This window comes from Malus domestica, chromosome 05 (genome assembly GCF_042453785.1).
Source record: "Malus domestica chromosome 05, GDT2T_hap1".
NCBI classification, from domain to species: Eukaryota; Viridiplantae; Streptophyta; class Magnoliopsida; order Rosales; family Rosaceae; genus Malus; species Malus domestica.
The window spans coordinates 39,970,195-39,993,765 of record NC_091665.1 but is presented as its reverse complement, the minus strand read 5'-3'; the positions used below and the strand labels follow the sequence as shown (position 1 = coordinate 39,993,765).

Sequence of the window (23,571 nt, the reverse complement as noted above, 5' to 3'; positions counted from 1 at the left end):
CTGAAGCAATTTGATGAACACTTAGTGAGTTTGTTGTTGTCAGCCGCTGGTTTGGTATTGCTGTGCTTTGAAAAAAAGCTGCTGTGAGAATAAGCGGCTGTGAAATAAATCAGCAGAGTGTTTGGTAAACTTTTTTGTAAAAGTGCTTTTGGAAAAAAAGCAGTCTGATAGTGGGTCTTTTCATTAAAGGAGCACTGTAGCTCCGTGTGCTTTGAAAAAAAAACCAGTTTTCCAAAGCTGCAAATAGCAGCTTTAGCTTTTTCCTTTGATTTCAGCTTATTTTCACAGCAGCTTCCAAAATAAGCCCTTTTTTTTTAGTTTACCAAACACCTAAAACCCTCACAGCTTTTTTTTCATGGGTGCTTTTTTTTAAGTACCTCACTCCCAAATCACCCCCAAGTTGCGTACATATCAACACATATTAACATATGCCGAAACAATTTGATGAGTGCTAATGAGAGAGTTTGAAGAGTGTTGTCAACGCAACATGCGAAAGACATTTCTTCAGTCATTGTGTGAGCACAAAAAGGAACCGTACCAAACATTTGAAGGTTCTAAAAAAATCTTCACATGTATATTTCTCAAACTCTAGATGATTTAGGACCACCTACCTCCCAACATGCATCCGTCACCACATCTATTAATACTATGACAGATGGTGTATAGCTTGCGTTTCAAGTACACTAATCAAATTAGTACAAAGTTTGTGCTAAATCTTTTGTTTGATAAGCCCATTAAATTTCTTTTGGCTAAAGAAAAAAGTTCTAAATAATGTTGCAAATAGTTATATAAATTTTGTTTTGTCTAGCGCTGACATAAGGAAAAATAAAAACAAGGCATTTAAATCCGTGAAGCTGATAGTAAATTCGATATCAAATTAAGTTGTTCATTGTGTGATTTAGCGAACCCCTCTTCTCCTTAGTGTAAAAATAACGATGTATTAAAAAAAAAAAATCCGTGAAGCCAACCAAGCCCTAAAGTTGAAAATTTTGAAAACCCGCCAAAGAGTGTTAGCTTGGGATATTTTGGCGGCTTAAAATTCAAAAAGCAAAGCTTCGAAACGAAGCTTCATATTCCTCAACATATAAAAAGAAGGTGAGATCTCCCGCTGCGTTCAATCAATCTCTCTGATCAAAGCAAACAGCAATCTCCACCTGCGTTCAATCAATCTCTCTGATCAAAGCAAATAGCAAAGGAAAATGGAGACTCCTCCGCCCCACCTCGAGAAAATGGGCAGAGAACTCAAGTGCCCCATCTGGTATCCTCTCTCTCTCTCTCTCTTCTCTCTCTCTCTCTCTCTCTCTCTGTATATATATATATATATATATATACATTTGTTTTAAGATTTGTTTGTTTTGATGGGAAAGTTGTAGGAAAATTATGGGGAAAAACCCAAATAAACGATACCCAGTTTGTGCACTTTGATATCTGTATATTTGTGTTTTACGAGAAATTTAAAGGACCCATTTGAATACAGCTAAATTTTTGTATTGAAATGTAGTAATATTCAAATGTACACTAATTTTCTCGGCAGCCAAACAGACCCTTTACATGATTTTGTCTAGAATTCGGTTAAAGATTTGAAATTTCTCTTCACTCCGCTAATGGGTTCGATTTTCCCCATCTGTTTTGCAGTTTGAGTCTACTGAGTTCTGCGGTTTCACTCAATTGCAATCATCTCTTCTGCAAGTAATCTCCTCCTTCATTGCTATTCGCATATGAATGTTAGTTTTAATTGGCTGTGTTAATACATGGAATGTGCTTGATCTTATTGCCAGTGTTTGGTTATTCTTTACAGCGCTTGCATTGTGAAGTCGATGAAATCGGGTTCCAATTGTCCTGTTTGTAAAATTCCATATCGGCGTAGGGGTATGAATCATGATGCTTTTATTATTGTGCTGAACTGTTAAGAGAGTAAGATTGTTTTATGTGAAATCCAATATTCTTATCGATAATTTTTGTTTTAGAGGTTCGCCCGGCTCCTCACATGGATAATTTGGTTAGTATTTACAAGAGCATGGAACATGCTTCGGGAATTAATATATTTGTCACTCAGAATGCACCCTCAACTAAATCATCAGGTATCATTTATGTACAACGCATATGCAATAGTTTCATTTGCAATTTGCATACACGTTTAGTGTAATCAAAGAATCAATACCAGCATTTTATTTACTGGGATTTCAGTTTTGTTCCATCTGTTCATAGTGCAATTGTTAGTTCATAAAATGTGTTCAAATGTTGTTCTAACTTTTATTTTCGTAAACGACAGAGGAGATACGATGCAGCGCAACATTACAGTTGAATTGTATGTCCACATGCACTTTTGATATGTCAGTCCGGAATTATTTATGTTGTCAGTAGAGTACAAGATATTGACAACACTTGCACCACTTGATTATATCCTATCATGTTAAGATACACTTCTAGGTGTTTTACTTTTTGGTTTTACATGTACTATAGTTTGAGTAATGCACTTTTTTGTTTTCATTTGGTTTGCTTTATTAAAGATGGAAAACAGCAAGCTGAAGATGATTTTAGCCATGGCGAGCATGATCTTCCTGAGTTTCAGGATAGAGCTGAGAAACAGAAAACCTTAAGAGGAAAAGGATCCAGGAAAGCTAAAGCCAACCTGAAAAGTTCTGGTTCTATTTCAATCAAACCTTCATTTCCAAACAAGAAAAGGGTTCAGGTTCCACAGTGTCCTATTTCAGAAACCCCAACACGCCATCAAAAGTTAGAAGGTGATTTAATGGCTGATCGAGCTAAGCAGAGTTCAAAAACACTAAAGGAGAAGCCTGTTCTAAATGAAAAGGGAGAACCGGTGCTGTCACCTTTCTTTTGGTTGAATGACAAAGATGTAGAAAGTTTGAGTCAGTTTTCTTTCGGTGATCAACTTACCGATCTTCCATCTCCAAATGTTCCCGCATTCAGTGATATCAAAGACTCAGATGATGAAAACTCTGTTAGATTGACCCAACCGGTGAGTGTATAACCTGTTTTATACCTTTGAAATGATTTGTAATATTGCTTAATTGATATGGCAGTAATGCCAAATCATTGGGCTGGTTTATTTTTGTTTTTCATCTTAGATATGTGCTACAGAGTTCTTTACTAAGCTGGCAAGTTTATATAATTTCACTCATCAGGGCAATTCAAAAAGTGTATTATTTATTTAGATGATGCCATAAAGTTATCATGATAATTTCATGTAGGGGGAAGTGCACGGTACATCTGCTCATGCTGCAGATTTATTTGATAGTGAGATTTTTGAATGGACACAAATACCTTGCTCTCCCGAACTCTTCCCAAGTCCTCCGAAGATGCAGGTATCAGCTCATTTTGCACCTCATATGTAATTCTCCCTTCTACAAATTCTAATATTGTCTAGTCCTTCAATATTGCACAAAAAATCACAGCTTTCACTGCAGGGAACTGAAATGCAGGTTGGAGAGGATGAAAACGATAGAGTTCTATTGAAGGAACTAAAAGAAATCTTACAAAACAAGAAATCAGTTGAGCTTTCTGCTAAAAGTGCAAGGTCTAAAAGAAACAAAAAAAGTACTGGAAATATGGATTTTCTTCCAGATCTTCCTGCTGCTGGAACTAACGCTGTTACTAATGAATCTGACAAGCGAGGTAGGAAGGCAAAGAATCTCACTAAAAGAAAGTGTGCTACAAGTCATACAGATCCAGGAACAGATATTAATGTCACTTCGAAGGGATCTGAGGTATTTTATGAAGGACAAGCATGTGAGAATAACGGTAGTTCTTTGGCTAAGACTCGCAAAAGGAGTAAGAAGGAACATTCATCTGTTGTTGTAACCAAGCCCACATATGAAAATGTTCATGTCCTCTCTACCAGAGCTGATAGTCGAATTAATGGTGATGAAAACGGGATAACTGTATCACCTACTTCATTGGGAAAGAATGCAGGCGGTGATGAACCGTTCAGTAAGAAAGCTGGAAAAATGTGTAGGGAGGTCAATGACAAGAACAAGATTGACCGCCCAGTAAGGTCAAAAAAACAAAAGATGGTCTCCATGCGACAGACAATGCTTGAGGAGGTATCAGAAATACAGAAGCAAGCAAATAAGGATACTCCTACTGAGTTGTCTCTTATAAATCTTCCTACGGATAACCAGAAAGCCTCCGAATCCCGGAATAAATCCAGAAAACTTGCTAGAAAAGACAAGTTGGGAGATCGAGAACTGAAAAGGAACAAAAAGGTGAAAGTTTCTTCTGATGACAACTCAAAGGACAATACTTCTGTTGAGATTGGAGAAGGTCATGGGCATGTTAATGGAAATGGAAATCAACCTGCTGAGAAGAGCAAGGGCAATTGTAATGTTGTAACTAATCAATCACCAGTGCAGAAGCTTCCTTCATTGACAAAGAATGTGGTCTTGAAGAGATGTGAGGCCATTCCTAGTAAAATTCAATGTGCTTTCTGTCTTGCATCAGAAGAATCAGAGGTATTTCTCACTTCCTTCCCTTTATATTCTTTTTGACAACTCACTATTTTCATCCCCTACTCATCTGCATATAAAGTTCACCTATAGAATTCAAAGCTGACATTCATTACCGTCAAAACCTTAATTACAGGCTTCTGGAGATATAGGTCACTACTATAATGGCAAGCCTGTCGCTGCGGATCACAATGGAGGACTCAAGGTTATACATGCACACAGGACCTGCGCTGAATGGTACAATACACACACACACACACACACACACACACACACACACACACACACACACACACACACACACACACACACATTCTACAAATAAGCCAAGACATAGTTATGTTTATGAGTAGATTTCTGTTTAACAAGACTGAAATTAATTTATTCATAGAAGCATTTCTTTAGATACTCTCAACTTATAAATGCTCAAAAATATGTGCAGGGCTCCCAATGTCTACTTTGAAGAAGATACTGCTATTAATCTTGAAGCTGAATTAACTAGGAGTCGTAAAATTAAATGTTCTTGCTGCGCAATTAAAGGAGCAGCTCTTGGGTGCTACGAGAAGAGTTGTCGTAGGAGCTTTCATGTCACCTGTGCAAAGTTGATGCCTCAATGTCGATGGGATACTGTATGTATAACAAAATAAGTGCTATTTTCATTCACTGTTTTCATTTTCCATGCGGTATTCTAATTCCAAGTGTGTTGAATCAGGACAATTTTGTTATGTTATGCCCCGTTCATGCCTCCTCTAAGTTGCCAAATGAAAGTCCTGAATCTCAAGCAACGAGGAAGAAGAGCAATCCTAAAAAGTATGTACTTTTCCTCGAATATCTAAAGCTTAGCACATGCAAACTCATATTTTCTAAGATTCTCATTTATGCATTTTTCTTTCTCTGTTATAGACAACCGAATGTTGAATGTCCTAAAGTTGCTGCTAAACAAGACAGCAATACCCCTCCAGATCAGAAGTTTTGTGGACCGTCCAAGAAATTGGTTCTTTGTTGTTCATCCCTCACAAATGCAGAGAGGGTAAAAGAGCTTCTTAGAGCCTTTTTTTTTTGTTCTTTTTTTTTTTTTCATTCTCTTCCTTTTGGAAATTGAAATGTTCTAAATAGTTTCACTAATCCTTGCTGGTTTGAACTGCAGGAGTCTGTCGCTGGATTTGAAAGATTATCTGGACTTATGGTTTTGAAGAATTGGGATTCTAATGTTACACATGTTATTGCATCGACAGATGAAAATGGAGCATGCAAAAGGACCCTCAAAGTTTTGATGGGTATCTTGGAGGGGAAGTGGATCCTGAATGTGGAGTGTGAGTATTACTGTTTCTGTTTGAAATGTTCTCCCTCAAGCACTTGGACTTTACAATTATAAGGAGTATAGAAGCCTGACATGAGCTATTTATATCTGATATAGGTGTGTCTTTGTCTGTCTGTTTGTGCAGGGATTAATGCTTGCACAGAGGCCATGAAACTAGTTGATGAGGAGCCTTATGAAATCAAGGTCGACATTTATGGAATCAGGGATGGTCCTCGACTTGGTAGACTAAGGCTGCAGAACAAGGTTAGCTTTTCCTTGAGTTCAACTATCATAACGAAAAGATCAGATTTTCATGAATTCACGATATGCATTTGTCCTTGTTGGGTAATAAACAGGTTACAAGCTTTTTTTAACGAACTGTTTTATATGCAGCAACCAAAGCTTTTTGATGGATTCAAGTTTTACTTCATGGGAGACTTTCTACCTTCGTACAAGGGGTATCTACAAGACCTTGTAATAGCTGCCGGAGGAACGATTCTGCAAAGAAAGCCTGTTCCAGAGGGCCAAAAAGCCTTGTCAGCCGGTTCCCCCAAATGTCAAACCTACATAATTTACAGCCTCGAGCTGCCTGATCAATGTCATCGTAGCAAGAAGAGTACGATTTTCAACACTAGGCAGGCTGATGCAAAGGCTTTGGCCAGTTCCGATGGAGCCATGGCAGTGAGCAATTCATGGGTTTTGAACTCCATTGCCGCCTGCAAGTTACAAAATCTTTCTGATTTCGAATAGTATACATACTGCACAAGTCCTGTAAATGTTTAGAACTTCTCCAGAATCCAGTTCTTATTTCAATTTAGTTACTTTGTGGTTCTTTTAAACTGTGAACATAAATGATTATGTAATTCTTCGTTGCTTCCAATCAATTATGGCTTTCAATCCCTTCAATGTACAACTCCAAGTTTTGGGAATTGCTTGAATCAAATGTGTGCTGAGCAGTTAAATTATGTGATGCAGCTGCTGATTTGTTACCGAAATTCTGCTGTACAGAAGAATGTGAGAAAAATCAACTATTGATATCCAGGATGAACTACGAAACAAGAAGAAAAATCAGAATTATACAACTCTTTCGGCCATTGTAGATGCAACCTAGAAACCTGAACTAATCCATTGCAAAACAAATATGCAACACCACTAAATCTCTTCTACTTCTGACAAATTACAACTACTTTCCTCATTTATTATATAAACTCGAAGAATTTTAGTTGTTTTCATGTCTTGGCAATCGAAAGACAGACTGACAAAACTGCAAAAGTGGAGAGACCAGGCTTTTCTGGTTTCTAGTCACCCCTTGTTCTAATGCAACAGTACGAGGCAAATTAAGTAGTGTTGATCTCAGTGTTGTGTTTTGCACTTTCACCTTTCTTCGGTTCATGCTTCGAAATCTTCATACTGAAGCACTCAAAAAGATGTTCCAATGCTGAAATCTCCTCTTCGATATCTGCTGCTTGCTTTGTGGCAATCTTTTCCTTGAGGACATGTATTCGGTCTAGGCCTTCTTGAACTTCCACCCTCATCTCCTCCATCGCAGAGTGCATCCCATTGTTTTCCTTTTGTGCGTCTTTGATCTTTCTTTTTAAGGATCTACAACCATCAAGGGACTTAAGGAGTAGCTCTGAAAGCTCCTTGTTTCGCTCCTGGAGTGCTGCATTCCCATGAATCTCTACCCCATCTGCACACCTCTTCTCCTTGTGCTCTGCTGCACAAACTTTTACTTTTGCCAACAGCATCTCGTTTTGTGCTCGAAGATCATTGATATGTTCCTCCATCCCACTCAATTCGTGAACCTTTCTCGCACACTCCAATGCAATAATCTCCTTCTCCTTTCCCAAGCCTGAACACATTATTTCTAGGCTCTTTCTCACTGCCAAGCTCGCGCTAAGCTGTCTTCTCAACTTTTCTTTCTCATCAATTATTGGCTCCGGAGGCCTTTTGTCCCTCAGAACATTTGGCCTAACATCTGTATTGCATAGCCGGAGCTCTGCTCTCCGCCCAACGGTTTGAGATTTCTGAATCCGGGTTTTAACATCATCGATTATCGTCATCATTCCCGCCACCCTTTGCATCTTCCGGTCATCATTGTCTTTTGTGCTGGCCTCGTTATGTTCTTGGATTAGCTTTAATAATAACTTCACATTGGGGGCAATGCCTAAACAAATAACAATAAAATTACACAAAAACCAGTACATATTGCAGCGCAATTTATTCTTTTTTCCAAAAGTTTAATTGTGATTTTCTCACAAAAGAATAATATCGGAAAAATTGTTGTCTTAATTCAGAAATTAGAAAAACACACAATACATGTCATTTTGCAATGACTTTAATATTCATGACTACAAGCAAGCATTGAAAAATTGAGATTTCTTCAGCAACAATCTTCTACATATATATGTAATGCGTATGTATGTATAGATTACCATCAAAACTATGATCTTCTGGGCGGTCTTTAGGGGTTGTGGAAGAAGCTGGCAACAGTACTGCAGGAGATGGAAATGCTAGAACCCGGTTCATATTCACCCCGAAAAAAACCCGATCAAAAACGATCTTTTGATCTTCAGGGGGAAATGGTGGATATCTTAAAGATCAAACAGAAGAATTTAGTATTTGTTTTGATTAAGATTATGCTCTAATAATTTACTAACAACATAAAATATTTCGAGAGATCCAAAAAAGAGAGACTGCCTTTGCACTCTCTCTCTCCTTTCTCTAGCTCTTGGAAATTAAAACCTTTCTTCTTCTGTTTGTTTGATGTTCGTCAAAAGCTATATGTAAATATAAAGAATTGGTGGTTCTTGGTTGGTAATCATGCGGAATTATTGGTGACGGTTTGACATTTTCTTTGGCTATTGGATGCTTTTACTTATTACACAAAATGGGTGGAGTCGTTCCCACTTCCCATGCAGTCAAGTTAGTTAGTTTTCCCTTTTTATTGCAGAAAACAAAAAAACAAAGGAAAAAAGAAAGAAAGAAAGAAAATAACACATGTTGTTGCTGGTTTGAAATAGAACCCAAACAGATTGTCCGGAAAAAAACACAAATTTTGGACTCAAGAAACTAATTAAATGTCACTGACATTATGATCTTTAGTGATATTTTTTTTTTCATTTGTAAAATTTAAATCGCATGAATAACAAGTTTGTTACCAAATTATGGCTGATGGATTTTGTGGTTTAGCCACAATATTTTGATATTGTTGTATTAAAAAACAATTAAACAGGAGTAAGGGGTTTCTTGGCAAACAAACAATAATATATCATACACAATTAAGAAGTAAAATAAATATGATCAAATTGGCTAGAACAGTCTCCTTTCTTCTAATATGCAACTCATATTTTGTCTGTTTTCTAACCTAAGCGGAGTATATGATATAATAAAAATATAATAATAATATAAGAAAAAGAGTCCACCCAAATGCATGTTACCATATTACCATATCTCTACCCTTCTACCAATAATGTAATCATTCTCCGAATCACAACCCATACATATGACATGGAGCACCATTAACGCCACCATTTTTATTGATTTTATAAAATAAAAAAAATAAAAATTCAATAGTTGCCGTGGCATCAGACTGACTGCGTATTTGATTAGGAGACCGTCCACCTGCTGAAATCGAGGGTCTATATATGATATTATAGTTGTAAGCCTGTGAGTATCAAAGAGTGATTTTATTGTTTCTTGATATTCAAGTAACTCGGTCAACGAGTTATTTTGTTGAGAAAATCTTGAGATCTCGTTTTGGTTAAGATTAGGAGGCCTTATCTTGTGCAAAATCAAGAGACCTTGTTTTGGTTTAACAAGAATTCAATACAATTGTGGACTATGATGTAATCCTATTGACTTGGCTTAATCCCTTATAATCAGTTAATAGGCCGGATTATAAGGATCTTATCAGTATATTAGGAAGCTCTTGCACTCACATTTCTAACCCTAATTCGTGCTAAACCCTATTTGCTAGCAAGGGACTCACGGCTGCTTGAGTGTAGAAGACTGTCTTGCAAACCCTAGTTATCATGGCAGGATCTTGTTCCGGTAAATCATCAACCTAAAACTACGTTGCATGCTGCTCCTGTGTTGTGACTCTTAACATGCTGAGTTTATAACCCTAACGATAATTTGAAAGGAGGCTAGTTTTGCAAGGGAAGTGGGAAAGAGACCTGAAACTTATGTAGTGAATGCTTTACACATCGTACCAATGTATTAAAGTGTTCTATTTCTCTGGTTCTTCTATTTCTTCTTCTTCGTGAAGTGTTTTCTATTTCGATCATGGAAAGGTTGACTACATAGATTGAGTTTTCGATTGAACTGGCTTATTTGGTTACAACTTACAATGCAGATGAAGAATGATATGTTTCCGAATGATTCCGTTGATATGACTATGAATTTGCTGCTGCTGCTGCAGCTGAAGATATCGCATTTATCATTCCGACTGATCGTATTGTCAGCCTAAATGACTACTGGATTATGATGATGCTTATGAACTCCCAGATGAAATCTACGATGTCTTTTATTTGAATTAGACATCTTCCAGCAGCTGAAATTTGGATTCTGGTGGTCTTCAATTTGGAAAGAAAAGAAAATTAAAATACTTAATTTACCTATCCAAACAGACCTCTTCAAGGCGGAAAATACTATGGAGACCAGTACGGCATAATTTGGTGTGGAATATACTTTTTTCCCTTGATTAAATTGAAATTCCTAGTAAAATTTTATCAAGATCTAAATAAATAAATCCTAAACCCTATCCTCCTATATACCAATTCATCTACCATTCTAATAAATATCGTACTCTTTTAAAAAAATAACATTATTTTGTAGATATGAGCATAATTACATTAACAAATTATTTTCTTTCTGCATCTAAATTCACTCTTTGAAATTAATTAAATTAGAATACTCACTACCAAAAAAAAAAAAAAAAACACTATAGTTTTTTCTTCTTTTGCTATATATTTACCGTTTGATACCAACTAGAAATACTGTAGGTCCACTGTCCTGCTCAATATCAATCACCGCCTCATAAACTTCATATTTCTCTTTGGTGTAAATCACCAAACACAAATCAGCAGCTAAAGCCGCCTATATGGTCAAGAGAAACTGGACGGAACTCCCAGACGACATCACGGCGGTGATAATTTCACGGCTGCCAGTCATCGACGTCTTAACGAGCGCTCAGATTGTGTGCAAGAAGTGGCATAAAATCTGCAATGAACCTCTGGCGTGGCGCACCATCGACATGCATGGTCACAATCCCGCTACGTTTGACAAAATGTTTAAGATGTGCCGGCATGCCGTGGATAGTAGCTCTGGTAATTTGGTCAATCTCAGTCTCGGATACTTCTGTAACGATGATCTCCTCGAGTATATCACTAACAGGTCTTTTCCTTTTTCGATATATATTTTGTTCATTAAATTAATTATTTTTGGTTTTTTTTTTTTAAATTTCTTTGTGGGTAATGTTAGGAATATTAAATTTGGAGACAAAATTTACAAACTATATGATGTATCACTAATAGGAATGAGCACGTTTATAACGTTTAAATAATAAACCAATCATCAACTTTCATGTCTTTCTAAAATTTTGTCTACAAATTTAGTCTCTCTTTATAATTGATTTTCAAATAAAAATACTACTAAATTAAACGGTTTGATCATTGATTTTCTTAATGTTATCTTATAGAATTTGTTTGATATGTATTTCTTTGTGTAATGGCTAACATACGTCTTCATCGTAATCCTTCTAATAGTTCAAAGAAAATAAGGCGCATCCTACTTACGGGTTGCCGTAGCATATCAGATAAAGGGTTGAGTAGAGTGGCTTCAGAACTTCCTTTGTTAGAGGAGCTTGACATTTCCTTTTGCGAAGGGATCTCACATAAATCTCTACAAGCAGTTGGCCGCTCTTGCCCTCTCTTGAAATCATTCAAGTTGGACAAATGCGGGCTGGCGAAGCAGTTGGCCGCTCGTACCCTTGACGAGATTCGTCGCTTCTTTTTTGAGTATGCAGACGAAGATGCACTTGCTATAGCAGGAGGAATGCACGGATTACAGCACCTCCAACTTGTTGGGAATCCACTTTCTGTTATGGGATTGCAGAAAATTCTTTATGGTTGCCCTCATCTTAAGTCACTTAAACTGCGCTGGTGTTCAAATATTAATGTAGCCACCCAAGTTTTAGAAGAAGATGCGCTGCACAAATTAAGAAGTTTAGAATATTCCCAATTTACTGATGACAAGGGTTTGTTCTCAAGAAGTTTGATGGACTTTGTTTGACTCTCAAATGACCAAATTCAAGTGTATTCGATATAGGTTTTTACTCTATGTTTAGATGAGGAAGTTTTTAAGATTATTAAGGAAAATCAGAATTGTGAAATTCGAAATTATGAAATTCATTTTCTAGAAATTATGAAGTTTCTTGTTTGGCTGTTGTAAAACTATAATGAATTTATGTAAAGAAAATGCAAATTACAAAAGCTTAGCAAGCATTAGGTTACTTTTGTCCATTACCATTTATATGTTCATTTGTAATTGCTCAAAACAACGAGAAATTCTTGTGTTCGTCCAAAGGATCACGCACCAACAAGAAAACATACAGAACCAAGCAAGACCACCCCTTCCCGCCAAGAGTGGAGTTAACCAAAGACCTCCTTGACCAACCTGAAAACAACGGGGTCCCCTTAGTAGTCTCTGGCATACAGGTTCCTAAAAAACAAGGGTAATTTTGTCTATTACAATTTATACATTCATTGTTTAAAATAACGAAAAATATAAAAACGTCAACGATCACGATCAAAAATATGAAAAAGTCAACGGTTGAACCCGGAAAGGTACCGGCCCAATGGAGGCCCAGAACCAACCAGGCCCATAAGTGTTCTTCGTAATTGATCAGTTATCACTCGTTTCCCACTCTCCTTAACCCCGAAACTGAAAACCCTAGCCCTCCATTTTCCCGAGAAAATCCCAATTTCGAAACTTTCCCGGAAAATCCCCGAATCCAATCAAGCAAAAGCCTCCATGGGGAAGAAAAGAAACAAGAAGCCCCAAGCCCCCCGATTCCAACCCCCTCGCTACAAGTGGGTACCCAAATCGAGACCCGCCACAGTCGAAACCCGAAACTGGTTAGAACTTCCACGAGACGTCACCGTTTCAATCCTGTCCCGACTCGGGGCCGTCGGGATTCTTTGGAGCGCACAGTATGTGTGCATGGCTTGGCGCCAGATCTGCAAGGACCCTCTCATGTGGCGCACCATCGACATGCGCAACGACGGCGATTTGGATGATGTGATGTTCAACTTGGATTTGATGTGCCGCTGCGCAGTGGATCGTAGCGCCGGCAATCTCGTCGATCTCAACGTCGAATACTTCGGCTCTGATTGCCTCCTCAACTTTATCACCGATCGGTATTGAATTTTCGCTTTTGTTAAATTTTTGGTTTTTGAAATGTTTTGGTACTGTGGTTTCATTAATTTGCTAAAATTGAATCAATAGATCCCCGAATAGACGTTTACTCGATCGTTTGCGTATGAATTTGCTCTAATCAATATGTTAATTTGATTTTGATTTTGTTTTTGTGTATTCTGTTTTTTGTGGATTGGATAATGTTCATCTGAAATATTGCCATAGGTGCCGTGGAATCAAACGTCTCCGGTTCACATATTGCTACGGTATAACAGATGGGGGGTTGAGTGAAATGGCTTCAAAACTTCCTCTGTTAGAGGAGCTTGAGATTTCTTTGTGTGACAATCTGTCGTCTAAATCTGTGGAAGCGGTTGGACGCTCATGCCCCCGTTTGAAGTCATTGAAACTGAACAGAGAGTGGTTCAGATTCCCGGATGATATGTTTGATTACTCTAATGATGAAGATGATGATTACTTTGATGACGGTGATTATGACTATCCTGTGATTGATGATCAGAATGGTAGCTCTGCGATTGCTCCTTCCCGGAAAGATACCGAAGCACTTGCTATAGCAGGAACGATGCATGGTTTACGCCACCTCCAACTGTTCGGGAATCAGCTCACTAGTGACGGCTTGAAGGCAATTCTTGATTCTTGTCCTCATCTGGAGTCACTTGATGTGCGCAATTGTTTCAATCTTAATCTGAAGGGAGATGTGGAAAAAAGATGTGCTGATCGAGTTAAAAACTTGCGGCTTCCCTTTGATTCAACTAAGGACTACGAATTTTCTTCTACAGCCTATTATGGAGATGGAACCCCATTTGGAGATTTTGATGAATCTGAGCTCTGTGGCTACAGGGATTATCTTGATGACGAGGATGACTTCGATGCTGATTATGACTATGATGAGGCTAGTTACTTCTCAGATGATAGTGATTGGTATGATGATTTTACTAAAATTCGAATTTCTGATATGTTGTTCTGAATTGGAGACCATATAGCAGCAGAAATCTGGGATGCAGAGGTATTGAATTTGCAGGGTATCAACTTCGTTCGTCCAAGGGATCCTGAATTTCGCCGTGAACTCAATTTCCGGTTTGGTAGCAACATGGACCTTGTTGCCTGTTCTGTGTATGGAAAGAGAGCTCAAAGTTATTTGTATTGTTGTTTTGCTACTAATTTAAAAGCTTTCTTGAGATCTCCTTTTTGTATATTTCTTTTGTTCCCCTGCATCTCAGTTTTGCATAATTTGGTTCCACATTGTAATTTGGGATTTCAAATTTACAAGAATGCGTTTTACTTGTGGACTGAACTGAAACGAGTCAAGGATAAGTCCATGCAAGGGGCAGAACCAAGTCCATCCCAAAGATGAACTTTAAGATATCGTTTGGTATGCAGAGACATGACGGGTCGGAACGGAGAGGGAGGATGCCCTCAGATCGAAACAAGGAGAAAGAAGGAGACGGAGAGGTTATAATTTTGTGTTCCATGGATGTGGAACGAGTTGTTCCATGAGGGTGAGGCGGAATGAAAATTCACACAAAATTTGTCTCGTGGAATAGCGCGTTCCATCCGTTTTAGGCTCATCAAACGTGGTACGGAACATCTCGTTCCACTCCGTTCCGCCCCGTCCCACGTACCAAATGGTACCTAAGCGCAAGCGATTTTATGGAAAAGCACCTCGTATGTGTTTCTTTTGTGGTAGGTCGCGTTGTCATACTTTGTATTTTATTTACACTCTAACACCCTCGGTGACTGAGATTTCCGGCCAAAATTTTCGGTCGGACCAGTTACAAAAGTTACTCTCCGCAACCTTTTCTACGTACGTATGTTCGTTTTGGGAGTCCATCAACAAATCAACGTACACGTTCATCAACAAATCAACGTACAAATTCTAAATTGGGGATTGCTAGCTACCCTTTTCACTTGTGTTCCGTCCAAATTCGATTTTCTAGCTACCTCGTATGAATTGGAGACCGTCTAGCAGCAGAAATAACTCCGAAGCATATTTGAAAATCCGCTCACATTGTTTGGATGATGTGTGAAATTCATAAAGATATAGTTACTAGGTTTCTCTGTAAAGTTGGCTTGAACTGAAACATGTCAAGGAAGAGTCCATGGCCTGACGTAGGGCGAAGAACCAGTCACCATCAAGCTTGTAGCTCAAGGAGTTGTCACGGTTCATGAATCTTCTTTTAACTACCTACTCATGTGCACTTCATGTCTGCAGAGATATTTCAGAGTACCAAGAACACGGCTTGGTACACAAAGTGTGCGTTTGTTGCACCGGACTGTCTCGGACTGGACTAGCTACAGGAACTAAGCTGGATTGGCTTAGAATAGACTAAGCTGGACTAGCTTAATGAAGCATTTGGTGCAGTGTCGGACTAATTTATGGACTAAAATTATTTTAGAGCCCAAAATATTTTTTTAATCTATATGAATTAATATTTTATTATTACTTATAATTTCAAGAATCATCTCGTGTATACCTCCTTTGTTCTCTCCGCCCACTTCATCCCTCCTCCGCCTCATCTTCTTTCTATACCTCCATTTTTCTCTCCGCCCATTGCATCCCTCCCATCTGCGTCTTTTCTCCTTCATTTTCTCTGTACCAGAGTCTCCATCCCCTTCTTTTCTTCTCCCATTTCACCTCTGTACCATTGTCCCCTTTCTTCTCCCTTTGTATTTATTTTGTTTCGCCTCAAAGGAAACGCCTAGCGCGGGAGCTGAAGCAGCAGAGTAGCAGAGATCGTTCACGGATCCTAAGTCCTTCAAGCGAAGATCAGGTGTTCTTTCGTGAAGCAAAAAGGGGAAATCTGGGTTGTGGGTTCGTCAGGAAGCAAATTAGGGATTAGGTTCGCAGGATGATGGAGATCAGTGAGAAAGCAGGATTTTGGTGACTAGGTTTGCGGGATGATGGAGATCGGCAAGAAAGAAGGATTTTGGTGACTGGTGAGACGTTGGTGGTGAAGACGGGATTAGCAATCCCCTAGTTTGTAGAGGGTCTTGCTTAGAACAGCTAGCGATGGACTTAGTCGGCACGAGTCTGATTTAGTTCCATTAAACTTAATCTCTTTCCGCACCAAACATGGACTTATAAGCCAGTCCAATCCAGTGAATCCTAAGGAAGCCAAACAAACGCACCGAAAGTGTAATAATAAAAGTAGATGAAAGCTCGAAAAATAAAATTTCTAACTAATTATTATGATATAAGGCACCTTCTTAACTTTTTGGGTGCGTTTGTTGCGCCGGACTGTCTCGGACTGGACTAGCTGCCGGGACTAAGCTGGACTGGCTTAGACTGGACTAAGCTGGACTAACTTAGTGAAGCGTTTGGTGCAGTCTCGGACTAAGAAGCAGGATAAGAAAAACAGTACTGTTCACCAGATTTGTGTTTGCTTAGACTAGGACTACAAATTTTTGTCATTGTGTAATAGAGTAATACTACAAATCTCATGATATGGGTTAATTGGAGCATATTTTTGCCATGTATATTATGAATCTTAAAAAAAATTGACAATTGTTTTGTTTCTATTACCTGCTAATAGAATTGGGTTTAATTTGCAAATGTAGCTTGATTTAAACTCTATCACCCAACAGAAGAAAAATAATAGTGGCCAATACATGCAACTTCAACAAATACAAGTACATAAGATCTCCATAATTTAGAAAATCCTAGTTAACATTAGTTAACATTAGCCAAAATAGATCTCCATAATTTACAAAATGGCTAGTTAACATAAGCCAAAATACTAGTGCAAAGCTAAGTTATAAGTCATAACATAAGACTGTATGATTAATAAAATACATCCATGTTAACGTTAATAAAATACATCCATGTTAACATTAGCCAAAATCCTCATCCGCTTGCGTTGTCTCTTAAAAGTCTTTGGACGAACACTTTCTTGAGTTCCGGTTTGATTGCCCTGAACACTCCCACATTTTTTGGTTTATCCAAAATAAGAGACAATGCATCAATTTGATCCATAGGAGAGAGACCCATTGCTTCAAGTTCATTAGCTATGTCAGTATGATCTGCAGTACCTTGAACTAAAGCTTCAGTTACCATTTGCATCCTCTTCCCACTTTCAACATAAAAATCTTTCAGTCCACTGATAATTGCCTCGGTTCCATCACTTGAACTTCCCACAGCTCTTTTCCTCTTTCTTTGGCTATTTTCAGATGGGGTGCTTTGTTGGCTTTGTTGGTTCATTGAAGAAACAAAATTATCACCTCCAATATCACTTTCACCAACATGATCATGACTTTGTTCCTCCACCATTTGAGCAGGGGTTTCGGCTACATTACCCGTAGCCCGATCTTTTCCAAATATATATGCAAATCTATCAAACAGTGGAAAAGGTTTGCTTCTCCATCCATCGGCTTCTTTATTTCTCTAAGATTATATCAACATAGCAAAACTAAAATTTAGCATGCGTAACAAATATAGGAGCAAGAATATAACTAATGCATAAATAAAATAGGATATGAACCTGCACATAAGTTTGCCATGCGTCATCACTGTCAACTTCAACGCACTTTTTGACATCATTCCATGCAAATCCACTTGTGTTTATCATGTCAACGACCATACTATATGTTTTTTTCCATTTCTTCAACTTGGACTCAATATGTGGATTTGCCTTTATATTTGAATGAGGACATAAAACATTGACAGCTTTTGCTATTTCAACCAAAGTACCTTGTTTGAAAGCACCGGTGTCACACCGTTGCTTCCGAGCAACAAAATCCTCAAGAACTCCTAGTAATACTTCTTCCTCAAATGCTTCCCATTTACGCCTTCTTCCTTTTGGCTCTTGAGTAGCATTCAAAATATTTTCGTTATCCATACCTAAACAAAAAATATTTTAATGAAGGAAAATACCATACAAATAATCAATTTGCATAATATCCAATCAACTTGCATAATATCCAATCAACTTGCATAATATCCAATTAATTTGCATACCATCCAATCATTGTGCTAATATCTAACAAATGCATGATAAAAAGGAATACTAAAATAAAATGTTATCATTAAAACATATAGCTAGTTCGGTTGCTGGTTCCTAATTGCTCTCCACTCATTATACATTTCCTCAGCCATATCATTCCTCATTGCAGTCCACTGGTCCGATGATTGAACACTACCAACATATTCACCTTCTTCTGTATTTTGTCCATCTTCTATTATTGGCAAATTCTCCATTGGATCTACTGACATCTCTTGCCTAATAAGATTGTGTAGTAGGCAACAAGCGGTAATTATTCGACCTTGTGTCCTTATCGGATAGAAAGATGGACTCCTTAGTATCGACCACCTTCCTTTTAGCAAGCCAAAACAGCGTTCAATTACATTCCTTGCCTTAGAATGCTTCATGTTAAAATATTCTTCCTTATTAGAAGGTGTTCGTCCCTCCCATTCAGATAAATGATAAGGTATTCCTCTATAGGGTGCAAGGAATCCTTCACCATTTGTATAACCACCATCTACAAGGTAATAACAACCTAATGAAAAAAAAAAACAAACCTTATTAGTGTTTTGTAGTTGACAAACAGAACTAAACCTAACTTAGAAAGTTGAGACTAAGTAATAGTCTTACCCGCTGGTACCTTAAAACCATTAGGCCTACTAATTGCATCATGTAGCACTCTAGAGTCTGATGCGGAACCCTCCCACCCCGGAAACACATATATGAACTGCATATCTCCTGAACACACACCTAACACATTAGTTGCGACTCGACCCTTTCTTGTTCGGTATCTTGGTTTGTCAATTTCAGGTACATGCACATCAATGTGTGTTCCATCCAATGCTCCCAAGCAATTCTTAAAAATAAAAAATAAAAAACTTTTTGTTAATTTATACAAAGGGAATGAAGAGTTAAAGCTTAAGGAAAATGAAAAATATTTCTCATCATACCTTAAAACATCGCCACCTAGCATCTGTAGAATCAATAGGCACAGGCTGTGGGACTTTTAGTAGGAAACCTTGTAATCGCAAAATTCCTTGCAATACGCTATTGAAATACCTACTTATAGTCTCTCCCGACCTATAAAATCTACCGCCAACACTACGATTCTTAGTATGATGTGCTAATATTTGTAAAGTCATACACACCTGTTCCTCTACAGACACCAAACCATCAGTTTTTACCCTCCCATCTTGACGAAGTAAGTCGCATAATATGCCAAAAGTCCTTCTATCCATTCTCAATTCGTTAACACATTCAGTATCAGTATTCCCTATTATACCATTCAGATAACACAAACTAATCTCTCGTCTAATAAGTGAACGATTAGTCAATGTGGGTCGTTCAACATGTCTCTGTTTGCCACGTAGCATCATCACCACAAGAATCGTACAAATACAAATTGTTTCCAAATAAGACATCTCTAACAATAAGATCAATAAAAGCTTCCTTCGATCCATATCTATCCAAACAAAAAAAAAAACAAAAAACAAATTAACTAAATCATTAACCCGAGGCAACAAATATACATATGGCGTTGAAAAAAAAAAGTTTTCATTAACCCGAAGCATCATATTCAAAATGTTCTACTCTTATACATCTATAAACATGTGTCTAAGAACACTAGTATGAGGATTGCTATCATTGCTAGGCATTGCATGTGAAAAGGGAAATTAAAGGACACCTGTAATGCAGTAGCCTTAGCCTTAGCCTTCCGTTTATGCTCCTCTTCTCTGCAACCAACAACCACAACAAATTGCAATTCAGCATCAACCCCACACAATACAAAACATTCACATTGTATACACAGTACATACATACACACTGCAAACACAGTACATACATACACACACTACATACACTGCATACACTACACACACACTACATACACTACACACACACACTGCATACACTACACACACACCCTGCAAGTACACACACAGTGCATACATACATACACACACTGCATACACCCTGCATACATACACACTGCATACACAGTACACAAACACACACACTGTATACACATTGCACACACAGTACACAAACACACACACACTACATACACTACACTTACACACACACTGCATACACTACACACACACCCTGCATACACACTGCACACACACACACTCACACTCACACACTGCACACACACACACACTACATACACTACACTTACACACACACTGCATACACTACACACACACCCTGCATACACACTGCACACACACACACAAACTGCATACACACTCACACACACACTGCACACACACACACACACTGCATACACACACACACTGCACACACACTCACACTCACACTCACACACTGAACACAGTCACACACACACACACACACTGGACACACACATACACACACTGCATACACACACAAATTGCACACACACACAAACTGCACATACACACACTGCATACACACACAAACTGCACACACACACAAACTGCACACACACACACACACTACATACACACACACACTGCACACACACTCACACTCACACACACTCACACTCACACACTGAACACAGTGACACACACACACACACACGGGGACAGAGTGCAACACACTCTTACCCTCACACACACACTCTGTTTTTATACTCACACACACACATTGCATACATACTTGCATACACACACACTGCACACACACACACACTGCACACACACACACACTGCACACACACACACACACTGCATACATACTGCATACATACACACACACACACACTGCGCACACACACACACACTGCACACTGCATAGACACACACACACTGCACACACTGCATAGACACACACACACTGCATACACACTCACACACACACTGCACACACACACACAAACTGCATACACACTCACACACACACTGCACACACACACACACACTGCACACACACACACACTGCACACACACACTGCATACATACTGCATACATACACACACACACACTGCGCGCACACACACACACTGCACACACTGCATAGACACACACACACTGCATACACACTCACACACACACTGCACACACACACACAAACTGCATACACACTCACACACACACTGCACACACACACACACACACACACTGCATACACACACACTGCACACACACTCACACTCACACACACTCACACTCACACTTACACTCACACTCACACACAAACACACACACACACAATGCACACTTACACTCACACTCACACTCACACTCACACTCACACTTACACACACACTGCATACATACTGCATACATACACACACACACTGCATACATACTACATACATACACACACACACAAACTGCACACACACACACTGCATACACACACACACACTGCACACACACTCACACTCACACACTGAACACAGTCACACACACACACACACACTGGACACACACATACACACACACACAAACTGCACACACACACTGCATACACACACAAATTGCACACACACACAAACTGCACACACACACACTGCATACACACACAAACTGCACACACACACAAACTGCACACACACACACACTACATACACACACACACTGCACACACACTCACACTCACACACACTCACACTCACACACTGAACACAGTGACACACACACACACACGGGGACAGAGTGCAACACACTCTTACCCTCACACACACACTCTGTTTTTATACTCACACACACACACTGCATACATACTTGCATACACACACACTGCACACACACACACTGCATACATACTGCATACATACACACACACACACACACTGCGCCCACACACACACACTGCACACACTACATAGACACACACACACTGCACACACTGCATAGACACACACACACTGCATACACACTCACACACACACTGCACACACACACACACAAACTGCATACACACTCACACACACACTGCACACACACACACACACTGCATACACACACACACTGCACACACACTCACACTCACACACACTCACACTCACACTTACACGCACACTCACACTTACACTCACACTCACACACAAACACACACACACACACACAAACACTTACACTCACACTCACACTCACACACACATTTTACACACACAACTCACACACACATTTTACACACACAACTCACACACATACACACAAAAACAGATTACACACACACACACGGACATATTACACACACATTTTACACACACAACTCACACACACACACTGCAAATAACACAGGTTACACACACACACACGAATAGATTACACACACATTTTACACACACACAGATATTACACAGGTTACACAGATTACATACACACACACACACAAACACACTCACACACACACAAACACACAGACAAATTTTTTTCGGTACACACAAACACACACACAGAGAGCACACACCTGAGACTAATCTCAATTTCATCTTATGAAAACCCCAAATTCTAATCTCAATTTCACCTAAATAACAAAACCCTAATTTGTTCAATTGCAAATCCACTTGTATATTATGAATTTCTCAAACCCAAAACAACAAAATCAAATAAACCTCAGTTAATATCACAAACAAATCCACACAAATCGACGAAAAAAAATCGAAGATTCGAAGCTTACCGACTAGAGGCAGATGACAGCGACCAGATGCAAGGACGACGATGAGCGTGAGGACGATGTGGGAGCACGGCAAGGACGACGACGAGGGCAGACGCAGAGATGAGGACGATGTGGGATGTGAGATGTGGGAAGACGCGGTTTCTCTGGCTTACGAGTCCGCCCGAATTTGGGATCCCTCGTGAAGAACGGCTAAGCCCCCCCTTAGTCCTAGCGAATCCCACCTAAGCTCATTAAAGCTAATCCCGGTACCCACCAAACACTGGACTATAGTCTAGTCCAGTCCAGTCCCAGCGAATCCTGTCAAACAAACGTGCCCTTTAAGTCAAGATAAGTTGTTCCGATCATTCAACATTGTTTTTTTCCTTATATCGTTCAAAGACAACTTCTGTGAACCCGTCCTCTTCAATAATGTCTCGCTAGAACTAGGGAAGGAACCATCCAAGGAGCATGAGGGCCTAATTATGTTTTACAGAATTAAATTCAGAAGCTAATTGGCAAATGAGAAGTAGTGACATCATTTTACAACTAATTGGCAATATAGGAAGTAGCTAATTTGTTATGAACTCATGCAAGGTCTAATAACACTCCAATGTGAGACTACTATGTAATCTCAACACTTTCCCTTAAGTGTGACCTCATTACATGCTTTGATATAATAAAGAAAGTCGACGCTCTATCCTAAAACTAATTGGCAATTAATATGAGAATAACCCAACCCCTTATAATCTAAAAAATGACTCACAAAATTGGATTCATATCAAGTTTCCCTTTATCACTTCGCTCTGA

The 23,571-nt window shown here is 38.9% G+C and overlaps 5 protein-coding genes across 7 annotated transcripts; 3 read left to right on the top strand and 2 right to left on the bottom strand.

Moving 5' to 3' along the window:
* Positions 1-1,102: 1,102 nt before the first annotated feature.
* Positions 1,103-6,668, top strand: LOC103408982 (protein BREAST CANCER SUSCEPTIBILITY 1 homolog). Of its 2 annotated transcripts, XM_070822760.1 has the most exons (15): positions 1,107-1,258; positions 1,636-1,689; positions 1,799-1,869; positions 1,968-2,081; positions 2,273-2,308; positions 2,511-2,983; positions 3,216-3,329; positions 3,432-4,475; positions 4,606-4,706; positions 4,912-5,098; positions 5,182-5,279; positions 5,373-5,499; positions 5,617-5,782; positions 5,915-6,033; positions 6,163-6,668. In XM_070822760.1, the coding sequence occupies exons 1-15, from the start codon at positions 1,200-1,202 to the stop codon at positions 6,517-6,519; spliced, it is 3,120 nt and encodes a 1,039-aa protein (XP_070678861.1). In that variant the 5' UTR covers positions 1,107-1,199; the 3' UTR covers positions 6,520-6,668. The 2 variants fall into 2 exon arrangements, with proteins under 2 accessions (XP_028959237.2, XP_070678861.1); XM_029103404.2 differs by lacking the exon at positions 2,273-2,308 and having other exon boundaries at positions 1,103-1,258.
* Positions 6,669-6,784: 116 nt separating this feature from the next.
* On the bottom strand, positions 6,785-8,439 carry LOC103408981 (uncharacterized). The gene is made up of 2 exons (XM_070822761.1): positions 8,205-8,439; positions 6,785-7,936 (listed from the first exon to the last, which is right to left on the bottom strand). Exons 1-2 carry the CDS (start codon positions 8,296-8,298, stop codon positions 7,107-7,109), a joined length of 924 nt encoding a protein of 307 aa, XP_070678862.1. The 5' UTR covers positions 8,299-8,439; the 3' UTR covers positions 6,785-7,106.
* A 3,060-nt stretch (positions 8,440-11,499) lies between these two features.
* Positions 11,500-12,063, top strand: LOC103408985 (putative F-box/LRR-repeat protein 9). Its single transcript, XM_008347801.2, has one exon. The coding sequence runs from the start codon at positions 11,500-11,502 to the stop codon at positions 12,061-12,063; it is 564 nt and encodes a 187-aa protein (XP_008346023.2).
* Positions 12,064-12,690: 627 nt separating this feature from the next.
* On the top strand, positions 12,691-14,386 carry LOC103435209 (F-box protein SKIP19-like). Its single transcript, XM_029102019.2, has 2 exons — positions 12,691-13,190; positions 13,414-14,386. Exons 1-2 carry the CDS (start codon positions 12,805-12,807, stop codon positions 14,171-14,173), a joined length of 1,146 nt encoding a protein of 381 aa, XP_028957852.1. The 5' UTR covers positions 12,691-12,804; the 3' UTR covers positions 14,174-14,386.
* Positions 14,387-16,837: 2,451 nt separating this feature from the next.
* Positions 16,838-23,102, bottom strand: LOC139196556 (protein ANTAGONIST OF LIKE HETEROCHROMATIN PROTEIN 1-like). 2 transcript variants are annotated; one of them, XM_070822758.1, is made up of 5 exons: positions 22,786-23,102; positions 19,849-19,897; positions 19,115-19,626; positions 18,795-19,020; positions 18,092-18,699 (listed from the first exon to the last, which is right to left on the bottom strand). In XM_070822758.1, the coding sequence occupies exons 3-5, from the start codon at positions 19,622-19,624 to the stop codon at positions 18,242-18,244; spliced, it is 1,194 nt and encodes a 397-aa protein (XP_070678859.1). In that variant the 5' UTR covers positions 19,625-19,626; positions 19,849-19,897; positions 22,786-23,102; the 3' UTR covers positions 18,092-18,241. The 2 variants fall into 2 exon arrangements, with proteins under 2 accessions (XP_070678860.1, XP_070678859.1); XM_070822759.1 differs by lacking the exons at positions 18,092-18,699; positions 18,795-19,020; positions 19,115-19,626 and adding exons at positions 16,838-17,587; positions 17,685-18,043.
* Positions 23,103-23,571: the final 469 nt, after the last annotated feature.